The sequence below is a fragment of the Eretmochelys imbricata genome, chromosome 1 (genome assembly GCF_965152235.1).
Source record: "Eretmochelys imbricata isolate rEreImb1 chromosome 1, rEreImb1.hap1, whole genome shotgun sequence".
In the NCBI taxonomy this organism is placed as follows: Eukaryota; Metazoa; Chordata; order Testudines; family Cheloniidae; genus Eretmochelys; species Eretmochelys imbricata.
In genome coordinates, this window is record NC_135572.1 from 173,465,085 (window position 1) to 173,484,843 (window position 19,759).

At 40.1% G+C, this 19,759-nt stretch overlaps 1 protein-coding gene across 1 annotated transcript in view; it reads right to left on the reverse strand.

Moving 5' to 3' along the window:
- NCAM2 (neural cell adhesion molecule 2) overlaps window positions 1-19,759 on the reverse strand; it is a 258,887-nt gene that overhangs the window by 216,432 nt on the left and 22,696 nt on the right. The window contains exons 6-7 of the mRNA XM_077814938.1: window positions 14,789-14,906; window positions 7,079-7,239 (exon numbers count right to left, since the gene is read on the reverse strand). Coding sequence (XP_077671064.1) covers window positions 7,079-7,239; window positions 14,789-14,906 — 279 coding nt within the window. The remainder of the gene's footprint in view (window positions 1-7,078; window positions 7,240-14,788; window positions 14,907-19,759) is intronic.

Below are 19,759 nucleotides of genomic sequence, written 5' to 3' on the forward strand. Positions count from 1 at the left end.
AATCTTTTAAATCAGTATGTATTTAGGAAAGTCCAGATAGCAGAAATATTGGAAATGACAACAACAGAAAGAAATAAAAAATCAGTTAACACTCATGTTTTCCAGCAGCTGTGGAAGGATCAAACAGAAATGAATTTATAGCAAAAACCTTGGTGCAAGTCTTAAACATTAATTTGGATGAGACCTCCTAGATGGCATTGAATATCAATACGAGTGCCACTATGCCAGGAAAACAGAATGACAGAGAGAGATTACCAAGACTGGCTCATGATCAGCAAGAGATCCTCTATGAGGGAAATAGCATGCTTCTGATATCTTCCTGATATAACCCTCATCACAGAGAACAGATATAAAATCCTAGCAAAGATAAAAAAAATATTGTGTTCCAGAATGTAAAGGTAGAAGTTCTATAATCTTCCAAGCTTAGGATTTTATATAAGGAGAAAACATATTTTGGGGGAGTGGAAAACAGCAAAATAATTGTTGAATAAAATAAAAACTGTAGCCCATATAACAAATCCAAAGATCGATATTGATAAGCACAGACATAAGCATGTTAACTCAGAAAACACAGCATTCAAAAACTTTTACTACCCTCTCGGCTACATCCTCTGGAGTTTAAAAGTGCTGAGTTGTAACTTATTACATTACTACTTAACCTTTATATTGCAGTAATGACAGGCTTCAACCAGATCAGGGCTTCACTGTGTTGCATACCCTACAAACATATAGTAAACATATATAGTCCTTGCCCCAAAGGTCTTGCATTCTAAAGAAAAATAAATAACAGGTGGATGAGACAGACAAGCAGGCAGTAGGGTTTCAAGGACAATAAAAAAAAAAAAGCTGATAGGATGTTTTAGCATAGATTGGCTGTGTGCACAATTCTGAGCAGTAATCAGAAGCTATCTTCCTAATCATTATCAGACTTCAATTTTCTGAATGAACTATGTCATTAAAGGAGAGATTTGAAGGAGAATATGTGTTGTCTTTACAGATTATGACTAGGAGTTTTCCCTTTGTGGAGGGACAACACGGAAGAAAGGGCAAAGAGTCTCATGGGAGAAGAGGAATATCAGGCAATTGAAGCTGGTATTGTTAAGAGTGAATGCAAGGCGTTACGAAAAGGTAGTATGATAGAGATTGTGCAGATACTTGTAGCTTATGACAAGGGATTTTGTGTTGGATACAATCGTTTTCTCTTATTTTCCCTCATTTCTTGGAAACAGCAGAAGGATTATTATAATTGAAATACACCCAATAGATCATATAGCTATTGTGTGAGCCCAGTGTCATACAAGAGCCTCCTACACCTGCCCATTCAATCCCTACATCTGGTGAGGTGCTGCTGCACTCTGGCGGCTTGGCCACTGGGGACCCTAATTCTACTCCTCAACCCTCCCCTTGTCTGTCCCATGCCCCTTTCTTCATCCCTTTCTTGGGGGATGACCCTCAGGAGGTGGTATTTGTATTCCCCTTCCTTGCTCCCCTGCGGGCTGCTGTGTTCCCTCTGCCATTCACTCCCGTGCAGTGATAATGCAGTGTACATGGTGCTGCACCAGCGTCCTGCTACCATTGAGGGAGGAGTGCTCATGCCCCTGCCCAAAGGCTGCAGGGCCACTGATGGTGCCCAGCCGGAGGATGACTGGGAGTCTGTGGGCTCAGTTGAGGCTACAGAGCTCTCAGACTCTACCATGCTCTTGGACAAGCTGCGCCTGTTGTTGGTGCAGCTCACTCTCCAGTGGTGGGGGTATTTTAATCTTTTACTCCAGGCTGTGAGAGCTGTGATGGGGGAAGGCAAAAGCACCAGGAAACAGGATGCGCAGCCTACCGGTGGGCCTGCAGCTTCTGCAATTCTCTGATTGCATTTAGGGTCAACCCTGGGTGGCTGAATGGCTCCGTGGGGGTGGGCAGTGGCTGTAGTGTGAGTCTCCACAGGAGCCAGGTACTTTCCTTCCTTTGGGCAGGGGGGTTCTCTGTGATGTTTCTGGAGGAGACTCAGTGGTGAGCTGGAGCCGGTACACACCAGTTCACTGGAACAGGTTGTTAAATTTAGAAGCCCTTTTAAAACCGGTTGTCCTGCAAGGGACTGGTTCTAAAAGGGCTTCTAAATTTAACTACCGGCCAAAAGTGGCGCATTAGGCGCCGACTCCGTGGGTGCTCCGGGGCTAGTGGAGAAGCAGAGCATGGCCGCACATTCAGGGGAGGAGGCGGAGGCGAGCTAGGGCTAGGCGCGGGGTGGGAAGCTGCCGACCACCCACCAAATTTTCCATGGAGTCAGTGCCTAAGCCGCCACTTTTGATGTGATCAGTGGGGGGAGCGGCCAGTCCCCCCTTAGCTATGCTACCCTGCCCCTAGGAGCCAGAGGGACCTGTCAGATGCTTCCTGGGAGCTGCCCCAGGTAAGCACCGCTGGGACTCCCCATCTCATCCCCCGGCAGGTCCCTCTGGCTCTTAGGGGTGGGGTTAGCACCCACTATGGTGGCCCACAAGACCCTTCTGTCTGGTTCTGGGGGCAGTCAAGGGACAGGGGAGGGGGGTTTGGATGTGGCAGGAGTCCCGGGGGGTCGAGGGTGGACCACGACCCCCTCGTGGGGTGAGGAGGGAACCAGTTGTTAAGATTTTGGCAGCTCATCACTGAGGAGACTCACACTGATTCAGCTGCCAAAGGAGATGAGGAGTACTTCAGCCACTTCACCAAGCTCTCAGATGGGGTGGCAACCCTATTTTCCCCACACCTATTGTCCAAGATACTGGGGGTTGCCAAGGTCATGCTGGGACGCCTTCTGCACCTCCAGGTCTGTGTGGAGGAGCTGATTCTCAAGCTGGTTAACATCGATGCCCTGATACTGGGCCCGGCGCTGCACCAGGTGGAGGACACTTGATCATGCCCCTCAGAGTTGGACCTCATTTATATTTCCTGATTTAACATCTTGCAGGAGCGCTCCTCCAGCATTATGCTGGCCCCATTTTCGCACCACCACCTGGGGGCTGTGACAGCCTCAATGATATCTGAGAGGCTGGGGCTGGCCTACTGGCATTTCAATAACAGCCTTTTTGAGGATGTGGGGTTTGAGGCATCCTTCCAGGAGTTTTGGCTGGCCTGGCAGAGGCAGAAGTAGAGGCACACCTTTGCCTTGGCACAGAGGTGGTGGGACCTGTCCTTTTGCAGAGAGTGTCAGGAAAAGTGGGATGAACTTTGGGCCCCCAATGACCATCTGGCCTGGGGTCCCTTCATTTGATGCTGCATCCAGCTTCTTTGTGAGATGAATTGTGGCTCCTGCTTCTTCTACAACTAGAGAAAAAGAGGGTCAAAAGGCACATCACCTGCCTCCTGACAGTATCCCTCTCATGGACCCAGTGGAGAAATGGGGAAGGGTTAGGGGCTTCTGTGCCAGCCTATTCTCCCCAGATCCGACTGATGCCAACACCAGTGGGGTCCTGTGGAACAAACTCCTTATGGTCAGTGTAGGCGACTGGGACCAGCTAGAGCACCCACTCACTCTGGCCAAGTTCTTGGAAGCCCCCCACCTGATATTCACCAACAAATCTCCAGGCATGGATTTCTACCACTAATTCTGGGACATTCACTGTCTGGACCTCTTCACCATCTGGGATAAGTTCTTAGGTATCACAGAGCTCCCCCTGTAATGTTGGCAGGCTGTGTTGAACTGCCACCTAAGAAGGGTTACCTTCATGACCTAAGGAACTGGCATCTGAGTCTGTGTCTCACTCCTCAACACAGATTACAAGGTCATAGCAAAAGCCATCTTGCTGAGGCTGGGGGTCTGTGCTAGTAGACATGACACACCAAAATCAGATCTACATCGTCATGGGCAAGACCATCTTTGATAACCTCTATCTGGTCTGGGACTAACTCCATCTTGTGTGTTGGGATAGTCTGTCACCACCCCCATCCTGTCCCTGGACCAGGAGAAGGTGTTTGACAGGATAGATCACAGTTATCTCATGGACACTCTGTGGGTATTCGGCTTTGTGTGCATTCTCCAGGCACTGTACACTTCTGTCAAGTTCAGCTGGTTCTCACCCGAACCTGTCACATACGGTTGAGGGGTACATCAGGGCTGCCTGCTGTCCAGCTAGCTCTATACCATTGGCATCGAGCCCTTCCTTTGTCTCCTCCACAAGAGGATGATGGGGTTAGTACTGTGGGAGCCAGATTTATGGGTGGACCTGTTGGCAGACGTCAACAATGTGCTCCTCATAGCCAGGAACCTGGGCCACCTGCTGTGGGTAGAGGCTTGCACCAAGGTCCTCATTTGCCCAGGTAACAGGGTCAAGAGTTCTGGCGTGATAGTTGGGGACAGGTGGCAGGAATACTCCCTCCCACTCGCACTCCATGCTATCTGGTGGGGTGTGGGTCCTCTGCTCTATCTTTCTGTCACTGATCCCTCCCCACTGGAGGCTTGAACTGGAGGCCAGAGTGGCTGACCACTTGCAGAGATGGATGGGGCTGCTCTGTTTCCTTTTGAGGTTGGGTACTGGTGCTCAACAAGCTGATACTGTCTATGCTCTGGCACCAGTTCAATACCCTGAACATGCCCTCAGGAATTCTAGCCAGCATCCACAAGAAAATCCCAGGGTTTTTCTGGCTGGGGCTGTAATATGGTCTCTGTGGGGGTCCTAAGCTTCCCCCGGGGGAAGGGTGAACAGGGCCTCATCTTCATCCACAGCCAGGTCCACTCCTTCCACCTTCAGGCTCTGTAAAGATTCCTTTACACTAGAGGTACTCAGGCATGGAGCATACTAGCACATGCCTTCCTCCACCACCTCTGAGAGCTCCAATCGGACTGGCAGCTCTTTTTTCTCCCCCCAGAGGTGTCCCCCGAGACTTCTCTGAGCTGCCAGTCTTCTACCAGGACCTCCTTAGAACCTGGAAGATAGTCTCTGTGACCAGGTCTGTAGCAGCTGCTGATGGGGAGAACCTCCTTGCAGAAAGCCTGCTGCAAAACCCCCATCTCCATGTACAAGTGGTGGAGCCCCCGCTAGGTGCATTGGAAGTTGGTCCTAGTTGGTACCACCCACCAGAGTCAGAGTCCTCCTGGATTATAATAAGAGGGATGGGATGGGCCCCATTGTGCATGTCCAGTGCGTGGGGATGCCCACCCTGTGTTCCCTTCCAGACTCTGCAGATGAGTGTGATTGAGTAGACACAGACCCTCTTGCCCATTCTTCCCAAACTTAGCCCCTTCTGTCCTGCTCCTTCCAACCTATTTTACTTCCAGTTCTCTCTCTTCATTACTCCAGGCTTCTCGTCCCGATCCCATTCTCCTTGCCTACCCACTCCTAATCACCACTTCTCAGGCTTCTCATCTGAGTCCTAGCTTCCTTCCTTGATCAGTCTCAGTTTCCATATAGGATGGTCTGTGCACGAGTCATGCCAATGATGTATACAGGCTGATGTAGAAAGCCATTAGACAGGCAAGGGAAAGTTTAGGCTGAGGGTTAGCGTTATAGATATGCCATTTACACAGACCAATGTTCCCAACATCCTGCAGAAGTGGTGCAGAGGGGTCATGATTAATGATTGGTTGGGATGTGGATTCCACTTTCCCAAGCCCTCTTCATGCCATTCTCTTAGAGCCAGCTTTATACAGATGGAGTGGATTTAATCCTTAGTATTACTTCTATAAAAAGGTAGAAATTAGCCCTTTTTTAAAATAAGCAAACAAACAAACCTGGAGTTAATGGATAAATTGAACAATACAGTAGTGTATTTGTTTTCAACATTGTTGTCTCAGTCATTTCAATTGTTAATATTTAGTGTTAATGTCAATGAATATTTATGTATACTTTTTGTTTTACTTGTGTATTTTCAGGATTATAATTGTCAAGTTCTTTTATATTTCAGAGACTGCCCCCCCCACCAATATAAATAGAAGTTTTTTCTACTATACTACATTTTTAATTTAACAATTTAGGTGACATTATTTTATGGTGGCAATGCTATGTGCTGACATAAATGTGAGAATTTTGTGTGTCCTCTCTGGGGTTTATTTTTTCCCCTTCTTTCTTTATCTGACATTGTGAACCTGAGATGTTTCTTTACCTTAGGGCTTTAGTGAACAAATTATAGCCTTGATCCTGCAGTCTGATCCTGCAGTCTTGACCTCTTCACCCGCACAGAGCCTTAGTGTCTGCAATAGAGCTCCATCTACAGAGAACTCCATTTAAGCTAACAGTATTACACCTGTGTAAGCAGAAGAGTCCGCTCACATAGGTCAGTTTGGAGTAACAGAGTTCATAAACAGCAATAAGATTTTTGGCTTTCTCACTTAAAAACAAAAAAGTATATTAAGATCAACCAATACATTTTTTAAAAAAATGAATAAAATACATAACAATAAAACCCCTGCCTTTGTATGGTTTTATCTGGCTTAAAAAATCTGTATTTAGAAGGCTAAATATCCTGTTTTTCACTCCCAAGGCTTCCTCTCCTTCTGGCCCTTCATTTTCTCACAGTCCAACAGCCAACTTTTAGAAGGAAACCAGAGAAAATTAACAATTTACCAGTTCAGTGTTCTGTATCTGAATTGTAGAACAGCAGATGCTGAAGATAAAAGAATTTCCAAGTCAAATTCAGGAGTAAAGGTTAAAGTGGCCATCTCAGGGAAAGCTTTCCTTCTAACCCAATGCCAAAAGTTGGCTGCTGCATCAATAGGAACCTCCTGGGGGCACGGTTCCGTATAAACTCGTGAATTATAATTTCAGTTACTACTGTTCCTCAGTAACTGTGCTTGTATTTAACAAATAAATAAGAAATAAACTTAGCTGGCATTTGGACCTTAAAAGTCAATACTTTATAGCTTCACTTGGGCTTCTTGATACTTTATTTTCTTCCATGGATTGATGTCTACAAATAAAATTGTGACCTCAGTATGGGCCTAATATTCAAATGGTATCAAATTGCCAGTGTTCCACTGACTTCATTTTATACCCAGTGAGGCTCTATCCCGATATGTCTTTTTATATCAAATATTACAACCAGATGCAATCAGATAATTGACAAAACAAAAACAAACAAAATATCATGATAGTATATGCCATGAAATACTTACCAAAAACTTGGAGGAATGTCTGTTTTTTATCATTTCCTGCTTTATTTTTTGCTCCACACACATAAGGACCTGCGTCAATATTTTTGATATCTCTGATTGTTAATTCTGTATTGCTTCCTCTCAAAATATATTTTTCATTTTCATCAATAAGTTTGCCATTCCTGAAGAATAAAAGGGATTTATAATCACTCATTGTATCTCATAGTCTGAAAGACCACGTTCAGTTTTCTGATTGAGAAGTGTCAGTCCCTTCAGTGATTTTCACCGGAGGACATGACTATTTTGCTACCATAAAAAAGCACAGAAAAATGTGTGGTAGAGACTAGCATTATATTTGGAAAGCTGTTGATTTCACTCTGATGTAAATTATTTGAGTGGGTAATTGGATGTCTTTATAAATGTGTCCAAATTCTGGGCATAAGGGAATCATTCTGGACTGTATCTTGATGCTCAGAACTCCTTGCCATATGATTTTTATTACCATGTTCTAAAATACAATTAATTAGAAACAGTATAACATTTTCATTCCAATACATTTTAACACCGATTTAATGACACTACTATTCACATTAGTGCAATAATTTATAAAAATGGTTTCATACTACTTACACATATAGTACACTGGCACTTGTGTCCGTTTTTTTTCTTCTCAGCTGTTGTTGGCTACTCACAAATCAGTAAACAAACAAACCTCCAGCCACTGGGATATGTGCAGTGCAGATGGTTTAGAAATAATGAAACCTGTGAATACTCTGATGGTTGATCAGTACTTGACCAACTCACTTCTTCACCCTGGCATATACACGATTATATTGTGCATTCTTTCTACTAGAATGTAATCTTAACTTTATTTCTCTTCACTTTGCCATATTTGCTCTACGCTTCCTTTGACCTATTTTTTCTGTTGCTCAGTTATGCAGCTTCTTCACATAATAAATAAATAAAAAAAAGTGCCTGATTGTCACAAGTGCTGAGCTCTCTCTGACTTCCATGGGATTTGGGGGACCAAATCAGGCCAGTTTTTTTAGGTGCCTACATATGATTTAGGAGCCCAGCTTTAGTCACCCAAGTTTAAAAATCGGGGCCATGGTGATTTTTAGTTTCTTTCTGATCATTTTATGGTGATAGTCATATTTATTAAAACAAATTCTAAAATAATTCAAAATATATCTTATTTTAAGCAAGAATATAGATCCTTTCTAGGGAAGATTAATTTTATGCCAGCAGCAGTGCATTGATAGGGTATCTTTATGTCTTGTATTTTAAGAACAAAGTTAAAACTCACTCCAATTTTAATCCATTGATGCTTTAATTTTATAAACTTGATGGTGACACTCATTCATCTCCTTTTCAATGTGAGTTACTTTATTTGTTTAGCAGACTTACTTCTGCACTCAGATATTTCCATACAATTTCTAGTGTTTTCAGTAGGAGATGCAAGGGAGTGTCTGCCGTAAAAAATGGTTCCAAAATGTCTCTTGTCACAAACGTTTCCTACAGCCAGGAAGATTTGAAAATAGAAACTGGGACTTCCAGGGAACGGGACAGACTTAAATTGATACTGATGTTAGAGAACAAGAAGCTATGTTTTACACATTAGAAGATTATTTCCTTTGTGGGTTAATTCTAAGTCTTGTAACTAAAGATAAAGGGATTGATCCTGCAATTAGTTGCATTGATTCCAATGAGATTACTCACATGAGTATGGCTTGCAGGATCGGTCCACACTGATCTTACAAACTTGGGAAGTTTAATTCTGTTGGAATTCTTCACTCACTTATCCTGGTTTTCTACTAGTGTAACTCCATCAACTTCAGTGGAGTTACCCTAGATTTACACATGTGTGACAGAGGAATCAGTCCTTCATAGAAATGAAATTTTAACTAGGTATATTCACATATTAAATAAAACAAAAACTAATCTTTGCTTATCTTTCTTCTTATATACCTCCCAAGACTAATATGTAAGTGTTCTATTGGACTGGTAGGGAAACACTGACACATTAGCTCAATTCCCTTAACCATGCATAATGCAATCCAGAAAGTGACTGGAATTTAAAATTATGTTTACTTATACTCCCATAAGAACATAGCTAAAACAATTGACAGACAGATGATCAATAACTTAAAACTCTATCATATAAATACCATACAAAGGAGGACTTTGGTTCCAATCCTGAAGTTCCTGGTTTGGTCAGCATTTTGCTTACTGAGTCAAATACCACAAAGGGACCTTACAAGAGGGCTAAATGTTATTGGTACAAGGTTAGCCCAGCTGTAGCTCAGCTGACTTCAGTGGTTGTCATAAATATAAAGGGAAGGGTAAACCCCTTGGAAATCCCTCCTGGCCAGGGGAAAGCTCCTCTCACCTGTAAAGGGTTAAGAAGCTAAAGGTAACCTCGCTGGCACCTGACCAAAATGACCAATGAGGAGACAAGATACTTTCAAAAGCTGGGAGGAGGGAGAGAAACAAAGGGTCTGGGTCTGTCTGTAGTCGTCTTTGCCAGGGATAGACCAGGAATGGAGTCTTAGAACTTTTAGTAAGTAATCTAGCTAGGTATGTGTTAGATTATGATTTCTTTAAATGGCTGAGAAAAGAATTGTGCTGAATAGAATAACTATTTCTGTCTGTGTATCTTTTTGTAACTTAAGGTTTTGCCTAGAGGGGTTCTCTATGTTTTTGAATCTAATTACCCTGTAAGATATCTACCATCCTGATTTTACAGGGGGGATTTCTTCATTTCTATTTACTTCTATTTTTTATTAAAAGTCTTCTTGTAAAAAACTGAATGCTTTTTCATTGTTCTCAGATCCAAGGGTTTGGGTCTGTGGTCACCTATGCAAATTGGTGAGGCTTTTTATCCAACATTTCCCAGGAAAGGGGGGGGTGCAAGTGTTGGGAGGATTGTTCATTGTTCTTAAGATCCAAGGGTCTGGGTCTGTAGTCACCTAGGCAAATTGGTGAGGCTGTTTACCAAACCTTATCCAGGAAGTGGGGTGCAAGGTTTTGGGAAGTATTTTGGGGGGAAGGACGCGTCCAAACAGCTCTTCCCCAGTAACCAGTATTAGTTTGGTGGTGGTAGCGGCCAGTCCAAGGACAAAGGGTGGAATATTTTGTACCTTGGGGAAGTTTTGACCTAAGCTGGTAAAGATAAGCTTAGGAGGTTTTTCATGCAGGTCCCCACATCTGTACCCTAGAGTTCAGAGTGGGGGAGGAACCTTGACAGTGGTGAAGCACCTGTTTATGCCAGGGCTGAATTTGACCCTTAATTGTAGCAACGTGTGGGAAACTGAAAAGAAAAACCCCAGGGGACGAAGTGAAAACTGAATTTTTAACTCAGCTGAAATCTGGCTCTATTCAACTGTAAGGAAGAAAAGATTATGCCATAATAAACCAAAATCTTTGAGTCGTTACCGAAGAAAAATTTCCACTGATGTCAATGAGAGTTTTGGCCGTGTCAGGATTAGGTCATAAAATATATTCCAAAGAATTTTGTGAGATAAGTAATTTAAATAACGAAACAGGACTAACACAATACTTCAGTAAATCAAAACTCATTATTTCATTTGAATGGTTGTCATATGAAATTCCTATTGTTTTCAAACTCATATTACTCATTCAACAGCTGTTTTGGCAAAAAAAAACCCAACTCCATATAAAATTGATACTAAATTTTACATAAAATGTGAACCCATTACTCATAGAAGTCAGTGGGGATTGAGTAAGGGGTTCCCGGTCTGGCCTGTATGAAGAAATAGTCCTGATGAACCATATTTACTGATAGTAATGCTATGTAGATAGAGTATTATTGGGAAACCCCACTGGAATTTGTGTAATGAAGGATGCCCAGTGCCCAGTCTCCCAGGCCAGCAGGATTTTGCCCAGAAAATCCCTGAAAATCCAGTACACTTCTGCAGGATAGTTAATTGTGCAGGTTATCAGTGAAAAAAATAATATTTATTATTACTTCAGTTTGTGGAATCAGAAGTACCTGTCCAGTACTGTAAAAACCTACAGTATTGTAAAAAAAAATATTTCTTCCTTAGTGATTGTTACCAAGCATATAGCATAAGTGTGTAGATATCTTGGCATAAACACAAATCTTCGATTGCTTTTGACATAAATGGTAAATAAATTACAATAATAGTACTATGCATATTTCTAGCACTTTCCATCTTAGGATCTCTATGTGCTTTTTATATAGTACCCATTGTACAGATAAGTAAACTGAGGCACAAAGAGGATAAGAGACTTGCTCAAGGTCACAGAACTCAATTGCATAGTTGGAAACAGACTGCAAAATCATGGATCCCAAATAATAGATCACATTTCTTCTCATAGTCTACTTTAAAATCTAATAAAATCAAACTCTGGTGGGGGAGTGAAGATGAATTTAAATTGCATATTTCTGATAACTCTGGAAAACAAATGCCAAAATAACATTGTTTCACCAAAAACAGAAATAGCACACAGTACTAAACAAGACAAAATAACATTCTAACCCCACATCTGAACAAAAGCTCTGTGTAGCTCTAAGCTTGTCTCTTTCACCAACAGAATTAGGTTTAATAAAATATATTACCTCACCCACCATATCTCTACAACGTCAATGAAGCAGTAATGCTGAGGAAATGGTTTGAATTAAGGTCCAAATATAGACTTATAGATCAGTCTCTTGCAAAAGCCTCCTCATATTGCCTACAAGTGGCAAGATTTTGGTGGAGTAAACTTTAAAATTAACTTCTCAGAAATAATAAGGGAGGTAAATATTTTGATCTGTTTTTTTTTCCTCAATACAGTCAAACCTGATCTATTAATTTCTAAAGAAACTAAATCTGAATGGATTTTTTTTTTGGTTCAGTGGCAATTCCAAAAATAAAATAAAATAGTTTTGAGTCAACCTGAAAACATTTTTTTTAAAAAAATTGGCTAATTGAAAAGTGATTAAAAAATCAATGTTTTGTTTAATCCAAAACAAAACGTTTTTCATTTTAAGCATTTTTCCACATTTTTATTTAATAAAAATAAAATTAAATATTTCAAAACAAAAAAGTTGATTTGAATCAAGAAATCAAAATGTTTCATTCTGAAAATGAAGTGTTGATTTTTTTCACAGATTTTTAAAAGATTTTTTTTCACCAAAATAATGTGGGTAAATCAATATGAATTTGTGAACTATTTGGGTCATCAAATCTCGATTTTTTGTTGAAAAAAATTATTCAGCTGAAAATTTTGCCCAGCTCTACTTAAAACTCATCTTGAGATGTCTCTGAGATGAGCATGAGAACAAGGAAAAAAATATCATCAGATAAAGATACTGATTAGTCAACGGAAGTGAAATCAGAAATGAAATTGACTATATGCATAATAACGTGTGGAATTAAGATTGCTCCATCCACCGAGGAAATAGTTGAATTCCCACCTCCTATTATTATTACTTATTTGTATTTCAGTAGCATCTAGGTGCTGTTACCAAGATCAAAGCCCCATTGTAGCAGGCATTGTAGTAACACATAATCAAAGACAGTCCCGCTCCCCCAGAGAGCTTATATTGTAAGCAGACAAAACAAATAACGGGCAGGAGGAGAAACAGAGAAGTGAATGGACTTCCCTAAGGTCTCAGAACATAGGTCAGTGGCAGAACGAGAAATAAAACCCAAGTCCACTGGCTCACTACCACATTCACTGGACCACATAGTCTCTCAGGGCCTGAGTAAGGCTTTATCCACTAGAGGTATTGGAAGGTTAACAACAAACATTTTCCTTAGTGAGGGGTCATTCTTGCTACTGAAGGAAGATCTGGTTCACAGACTATTTGCATAGGGCCTTCTGTAAGGTGTTTCATTTGTTTGTGTATTTTACTGTGATACTTTCAAATTAAAGTACACTAAAGATATGGCACTGAAGACTGACAATTCTAAACATACAGCTCCCCAAGACACAAGATGACTGTGTCCATCCTTCTCATCTTGAAAATGTAAACCACCATGTTGAATTGTCTTCTTGCAGTGAGGCAAATGAGGATATTAGATTTCTAATAAACTTGAGAGAATTCTGCCCAGCTGGGACCTACATTTTATAACAAAAAGAAAAGGAGTACTTGTGGCACCTTAGAGACTAACCAATTTATTTGAGCATGAGCTTTCGTGAGCTACAGCTCACTTCATCGGTAGCTCACGAAAGCTCATGCTCAAATAAATTGGTTAGTCTCTAAGGTGCCACAAGTACTCCTTTTCTTTTTGCGAATACAGACTAACATGGCTGTTACTCTGAAACCTGACATTTTATAACATGACCTCAAAGGGATACCAAGTTCCCAAAATGTGAAACTTTTCTTTGTGAATTCCACATCACCATTTCAAATAATTTGGGTTTGCATAATTTATTTTATTTTTGTTTCATCAGATAGAAACTGAATTCTCATTTATATTAGTGAGTGGGGCAAAGATGGCACTTATTTACACCTTCTGCAATCGAAAGGAATTCATGTCAGACAAAGTCAGCACACCATTTGACACATACATCAGAAAGCAGGTGTCAGTCAAGGGAAACCAACATCTACCTAAGATGAATCTAACAGAATCTCTTAAATTTCAAATGCTGAGTAGCAATGAGAGAAGATAGCTGAGGAGAATCCCTATGGAGTCCAGTGCACTCTGAAAGATGTTCACAAATCTCTTGATCCTTTTGAAAGAGCACATGGGGGACAATTCATTCAAGCCCCAAACAGAAATACGTGTCCAAACAAGGAATCTGAGCTATTTCACACTCAGACACCAGATTCCATCCTTTGTGAATAGATCAGGTGTTGAAACAAAAGGCATGTAAGTCTGTGCCATAAATATGCATGGAAAAGCTGAGAAACCAATGAAAAGCTTTCAGAGAGGTAACCGTGTTAGTCTGTATCAGGAAAAACAACGGGGAGTCTTTGTGGAACCTTAGAGACTAACAAGTGTATTTGGGCATCAGCTAGAACCCACTTCATCAGTTGCATGCAGTGAAAAATATAGTAGACAGGTATAAAAGCTGAGATCCTTAAAGACGTTATGTGGCAAATTTTCAAAATTGCACAGTTTTAACCATATAAATCTCACTGACTTCACCTGGAAGATATACTCCATATCCCCCAAACAGTTTTCTATTTTTACAGATTCAGATTTGCAAGAGTATCCACAACTTGTCTGCAAATAATGGAATCAAATATCCAGACAAACTAACACAACACACAGAAGCCATACCTGTTACTGAATATCTGGCTGCACTGGACGATCAGATGATTAAAATCAGCTTAAGATAGATCTTCTTTTACATTGTATTGATGTATAATATAATACTGTTACTTTGTGTGTTGGACATGTATTTATAGCATTACATCTGTATTCAGTGTTATTTTAGGTAGTTGTATATGGGATTGGAGAGTGAAAATTTCATGGAGAAAGTCAGAAATATATCTGTTGCCTTTTTTAAAGTCATAGGTTCTTCAGATTTATTTGTTTCTCCTTTAATGTGAGACACATTAAAATATGTTAGATATTTTCCAATTTTTCTTTCTTGATGATAAAGAAAGTTTGATCACATGTGTGTCATTTAATTTGCCTAGCAATTCCTGATAAACAGCCATAAACACAATGGAGGTAGTTTATTTCAGTATGATACAAACTCGTAACACATTTCAAATCTTTCTGATATACAGAACTAAACTGAATTTACCTATGCCAGCTGATTTCAGGTTCAGGAGAGCCAGTGGCTCTACAGAATAAAGTAATTGCCTCTCCCCGATCTGCTGTAGCATTAAAGGACTTCTGTAGCAAAATAATTGCTGGAGGAACTGAAAGAAATGTAAAAAAAATACATGTGAGGTAAACTAATTGAAAAAATATAAAGGTTCAATTGCTTCTGTGGAAACTTTGAACAGAGCAATCCTTATTAAGCATTTAATTTACAAATACAAAATGAAGTCAGCTTACAGTATCAGATAACACTAAGATATTTTCAAAGTTGTATTTCCTTCAGACGACATTAATCATTATTATTTCTTTGTAATGTTATCAAACCACTTGTGTATGGTTTCTTTTGAAGTAAACTAACAACAAAATGAATATAAGCATCTTTTTCTCCTGATCTGTTTTATTAAATAAGATTTAAAAGTAGCTGAAGGACCATAGCTACTGTGTGCATGTCAGTGCAGAGAGACTGATTAGTGTTAATTAAACTACTTGAAATGAAAATGTCTCTCTTTTCTCCTCCCTCTGACACAATCGTGCAGCTGAGAGGCAACCATGCACTGATGTGAGACAGCACTTTCAAATTAGGTATCAACCCATAATGTTCTTCTTGATTAAACATATTTAATTCTTCTAAACAAACTATAGTATATTTTCTGGACAGGAATATCATCAGCTTAAAATGATACATTGTGCTAGAGTTCTGCATATACAATCCATATCTAAAATTACATTTCCAAAAATTCTAACTAATTATTGTGTCCTGAGAATTGCATATTTTGCATTTTTGACATAATGCAGTTATTACTAAAACAGTAATTTGCACTGAATACCTCATCAATATTCATAATAAAAAGCTGTTTCAAGAAACAATAAAGCAGAAGATGTAATTTAATATCTCCATTCATGATACTAATCCTATTATTCTACTGGAATGGACTTAAGACAGATGGTATGAATCTTAATTTCCACAAAATTCATACTCAAGATGAACTAAAAGCATCTATTATATAATTAGAGAAGTCATAGTTAGACATCTCTGATAGGTAATCAAAAATCCTAGATCCTCTGTGGCCAAGCAGATTTGAAATCACATATGTTCTTTGCTTGTACTGTACCGAGAGAAGCTCAAGGACTTTGACCTGAATTTTCTGCCATCAAGTTCACTTTGCTCTGCTGCCTGACATTCACGCTGCCTGTGCTGGAATGCCATCCCACAGAATAAGGAAAGGAAGGGGGGGTGTCGGAAGAGGACAAAACAGGGAGAACAGAAGAGCTATTTTCCACCAAGCCCAATTCTCTGCTGGCAAGGATATCTTGTCAGCAGGATAACTTAGAGTTGCCCCTGTGCAGCTTTAACTTATGTGGTGGCTGCTGGGTGAGGATCAGGGAACCACAAACAGCTCCCTGTTAAAGTCTCCTCCCTCCACTGTATCCAAGCTCTGCTTGGCCAGAGGAGAGAATCACTCCCTTTTGCTTTAAGCCAAAGACTTTATTTTCACAGACAAATCACTGCCTCCCACTTTTAATTTCAAAACATCTCTCTGGCAATTACAGAAATTTCTTATATGGAAAAATATTAGGCATGTGTTTAATGAATTTCTAGCTCTTTTGTGTTATGCTCTAGCTCCTGGACCTGAGCAGGAACCAACTCCAGGTAATCAGACAGCTCTTTGTGGACCAACAGCAAGTTCTCCATTGACCACAAACTCCATGTATGGAGTTTGGGATGTATAAGTAGGGGCATAGCGAGCAGATCGAGGGACGTGATCGTCCCCCTCTATTCAACATTGGTGAGGCTTCATCTGGAGTACTGTGTCCAGTTTTGGGCCCCACACTACAAGAAGGATGTGGATAAATTGGAGAGAGTCCAGCGAAGGGCAACAAAAATGATTAGGAACAAATGACTTATGAGGAGAGGCTGAGGGAACTGGGATTGTTTAGTCTGCAGAAGAGAAGAATGAGGGGGGATTTGATAGCTGCTTTCAACTACCTGAGAGGTGGTTCCAGAGAGGATGGTTCTAGACTATTCTCAGTGGTAGAAGAGGACAGGACAAGGAGTAATGGTCTCAAGTTGCAGTGGGGGAGGTTTAGGTTGGATATTAGGAAAAACTTTTTCACTAGGAGGGTGGTGAAACACTGGAATGCATTACCTAGGGAGGTGGTAGAATCTCCTTCCTTCGAAGTTTTTAAGGTCAGGCTTGACAAAGCCCTGACTGGGATGATTTCATTGGGGATTGGTCCTGCTTTGAGCAGGGGGTTGGACTAGATGACCTCCTGAGGTCCCTTCCAACTCTGATATTCTATGATTCTATGATTCCACTGAAGTCAAAAATTTCAAGATTATGGACTCAATTCAGAAACTTGCTTAATCATTTCAAATATTCAAAAAGAGATATAATGCAGTAATTTTATTCTAAGCCTCATTCTTTCTTTGTAGGCCCAAGGCTTGCAAACATTTGAGCTTCCCATCTTTCTTGATTGATCTGTAATTTTATTTTTGGTCCAAGCCTATTAGGTACCATTAAGACAAGATGGTAATAAAGAAGGAGCCTAAGAGAAAAACAACAAACTCAAAGCTCCAGAAACTAACATTTATATATCAAACACATTTTCTTTTAAAAAAATTGCTTTTTAACTTTTGTTTGTTGACCTGGATTTTGTTAGCATTTCACCTATTGTACAATAAAGTCAAGATAACCAATCCACTGAATAGCCATTCAATGCTAAATCAGTTCTTGGAGGGTTCAGAATACATCTTTTCCTTGTCATCCATGAACATTAATTAGAGAGAATAATTTGTGGAAGAGAGATCATCAGGAAACACATACCTTATAATTAGGCTTGGAAGGATTAGTTTTTAATTGGTTAATGTCAGTATTATATATATATAACCAATTAAAAACTAATATATAGTCTATACAATTTTGACTTTAAAACTAGAAAAATAAATGAATTGAAGGATGGAAAGTGATGTAAGATCAACAGGTCCTATGAATTTTCATTAACCAGAAGTTCTAAATTCCAGCCCTGCTTTCAAGGACACCCAGAGAAGTGAGAAATAGCTCAGTAATCAAACTGAAATAAATTACCACTAAAATATTCTAACACTAATGTAAGGTACAGGTTCAGCACAGAATTGTGCTGAGATACTACACTGATGGGAGGCAATATAAAGTCCTAAAATACGTATACTAGTGTTCTACATGTTTCCCACACCCTAGCTCCAATGACAGAGAACAAGTGGCAGCACATTAGGCCTGCTTCTTCTCCCACTGAAGTCAACAAGCCTGTTGTCATTGACTTTAACGAGAACAGTATGAGGCCCTTATTGCCCTTCTGTACTAGTATTCATGTCTTCTGTCAACTGTAATTCAGTTGCCCTGTATCAGCATGTGATGTGAAGATAAATTTACTTCTTGTCCCATCATGTCTGTACAATATACAGTGGGCATAAATGGCAAAAAGTACATAAGCACCATTTCAGGTATTAGAGTAATCCTGAGAAAAAGCAAGCTCCAACCTTATTCTATGACACCAACCAAACTGGTTGCACTATGCTCCGAAGGAACCTCTCTCTTCATAAATCAAAGTGAAATCAGGTGCTAATGTGCAAATGTACATTTCAGATGTTCTATTTTTAATATATTTCAGACAATGCACCTGACTTGCTGTGAAGAAAATTCTGGAGAGAAGATATGCATCCCTAATCAAATACTGGAATGTAATGACTGAAGAAAGGAAGCTGATAATGAAGATTTTGTCTTCAGATAGAAAGCTCCAATTATACTGTCTTGGTCATAGATACAAACTACAAGAGCACAATAACATCAGCTCTTTCCATCACAAAGTACTGCATTATTTTTCTGAGCACTGTTTCCTGAAATGAGATATTCAAATGGTGCAATAATAATATGCCAATAAGTTATACTTTTTATTGTATCATGTTTATGATTGGACATAGAAATATTGTATTCCCAAAACAAGGAACCTCCACAGCTGACTGTCAATTATCTAGACAGATATATTACAAAACTTTTTTTCAGGACATTCATTGCATTTTCCTCTCCTCACAAATTCAAAAGGAGGATTTTTATTTATTTTTAATGTAGTTTGAGAACCAAGCTATCAAGATATTCAGCAGAGGCTCTCTGTCATCCAACTGTGGCCAGAACATTGAATAGTAAATAGACTTATTTTTTCCATAAGCAATTGACCTGACATCCACTCGTATGAAGAGATGATGTTGGGTTTCAACTCATTCCTTCATTTTAGTTTGCCATTTGCATCTATTCTACCCGTAGTAAGGCAACATTATGACAACCAGCCTAAGACTTGAATTAGTCTCCTCTATGACTGCAATCCCTTTCTCCATTAGACACTAAATATGGAGGCTGGTGCCTAATGTTAGGCATACAGGTTGACCATTTGGGCCAGAACTGCTGTGTCTCTCTGGAAAGCTTAAGGGATGACTTAAAGCACTTTACTTTCCCCATTATTCTATGGATGACAGGCACCAGCCTGGTCCTCCAGTTTACAGTGGATGTTCTACATTACAATAGCTGCCAACAGTCCCAAGAGACATTTCTGGCTGCCATGAATCATCCAGGTGGGAGAGATGATGTGGCCGCAACCAAGCGGGAATCGTCAAGTGGTCCTCTTGGTTTGTTTTAAGGCTCCTTTGTGTTGCCCCAGGATCTGTGTAAAAATGACACTATCATGCAATTTTCATTCTCCCTGTAAGTTGCTTATTCCTCCATTACCAAGCCTGAAATAGTAATAAGTATATCATTCTTCTTGACTGCACAACAGAATCAGAATGCAAAATCTTTCTATTGTATTCACAGTGACATTTTCTAAAATAGTTTCTTTACTTGGTGCATTTGTTCATATTTGCAATGACACTGAAGTCTGAAAGAATGATAAATGGAGGCATAACTGCTATGTAGCAATTATT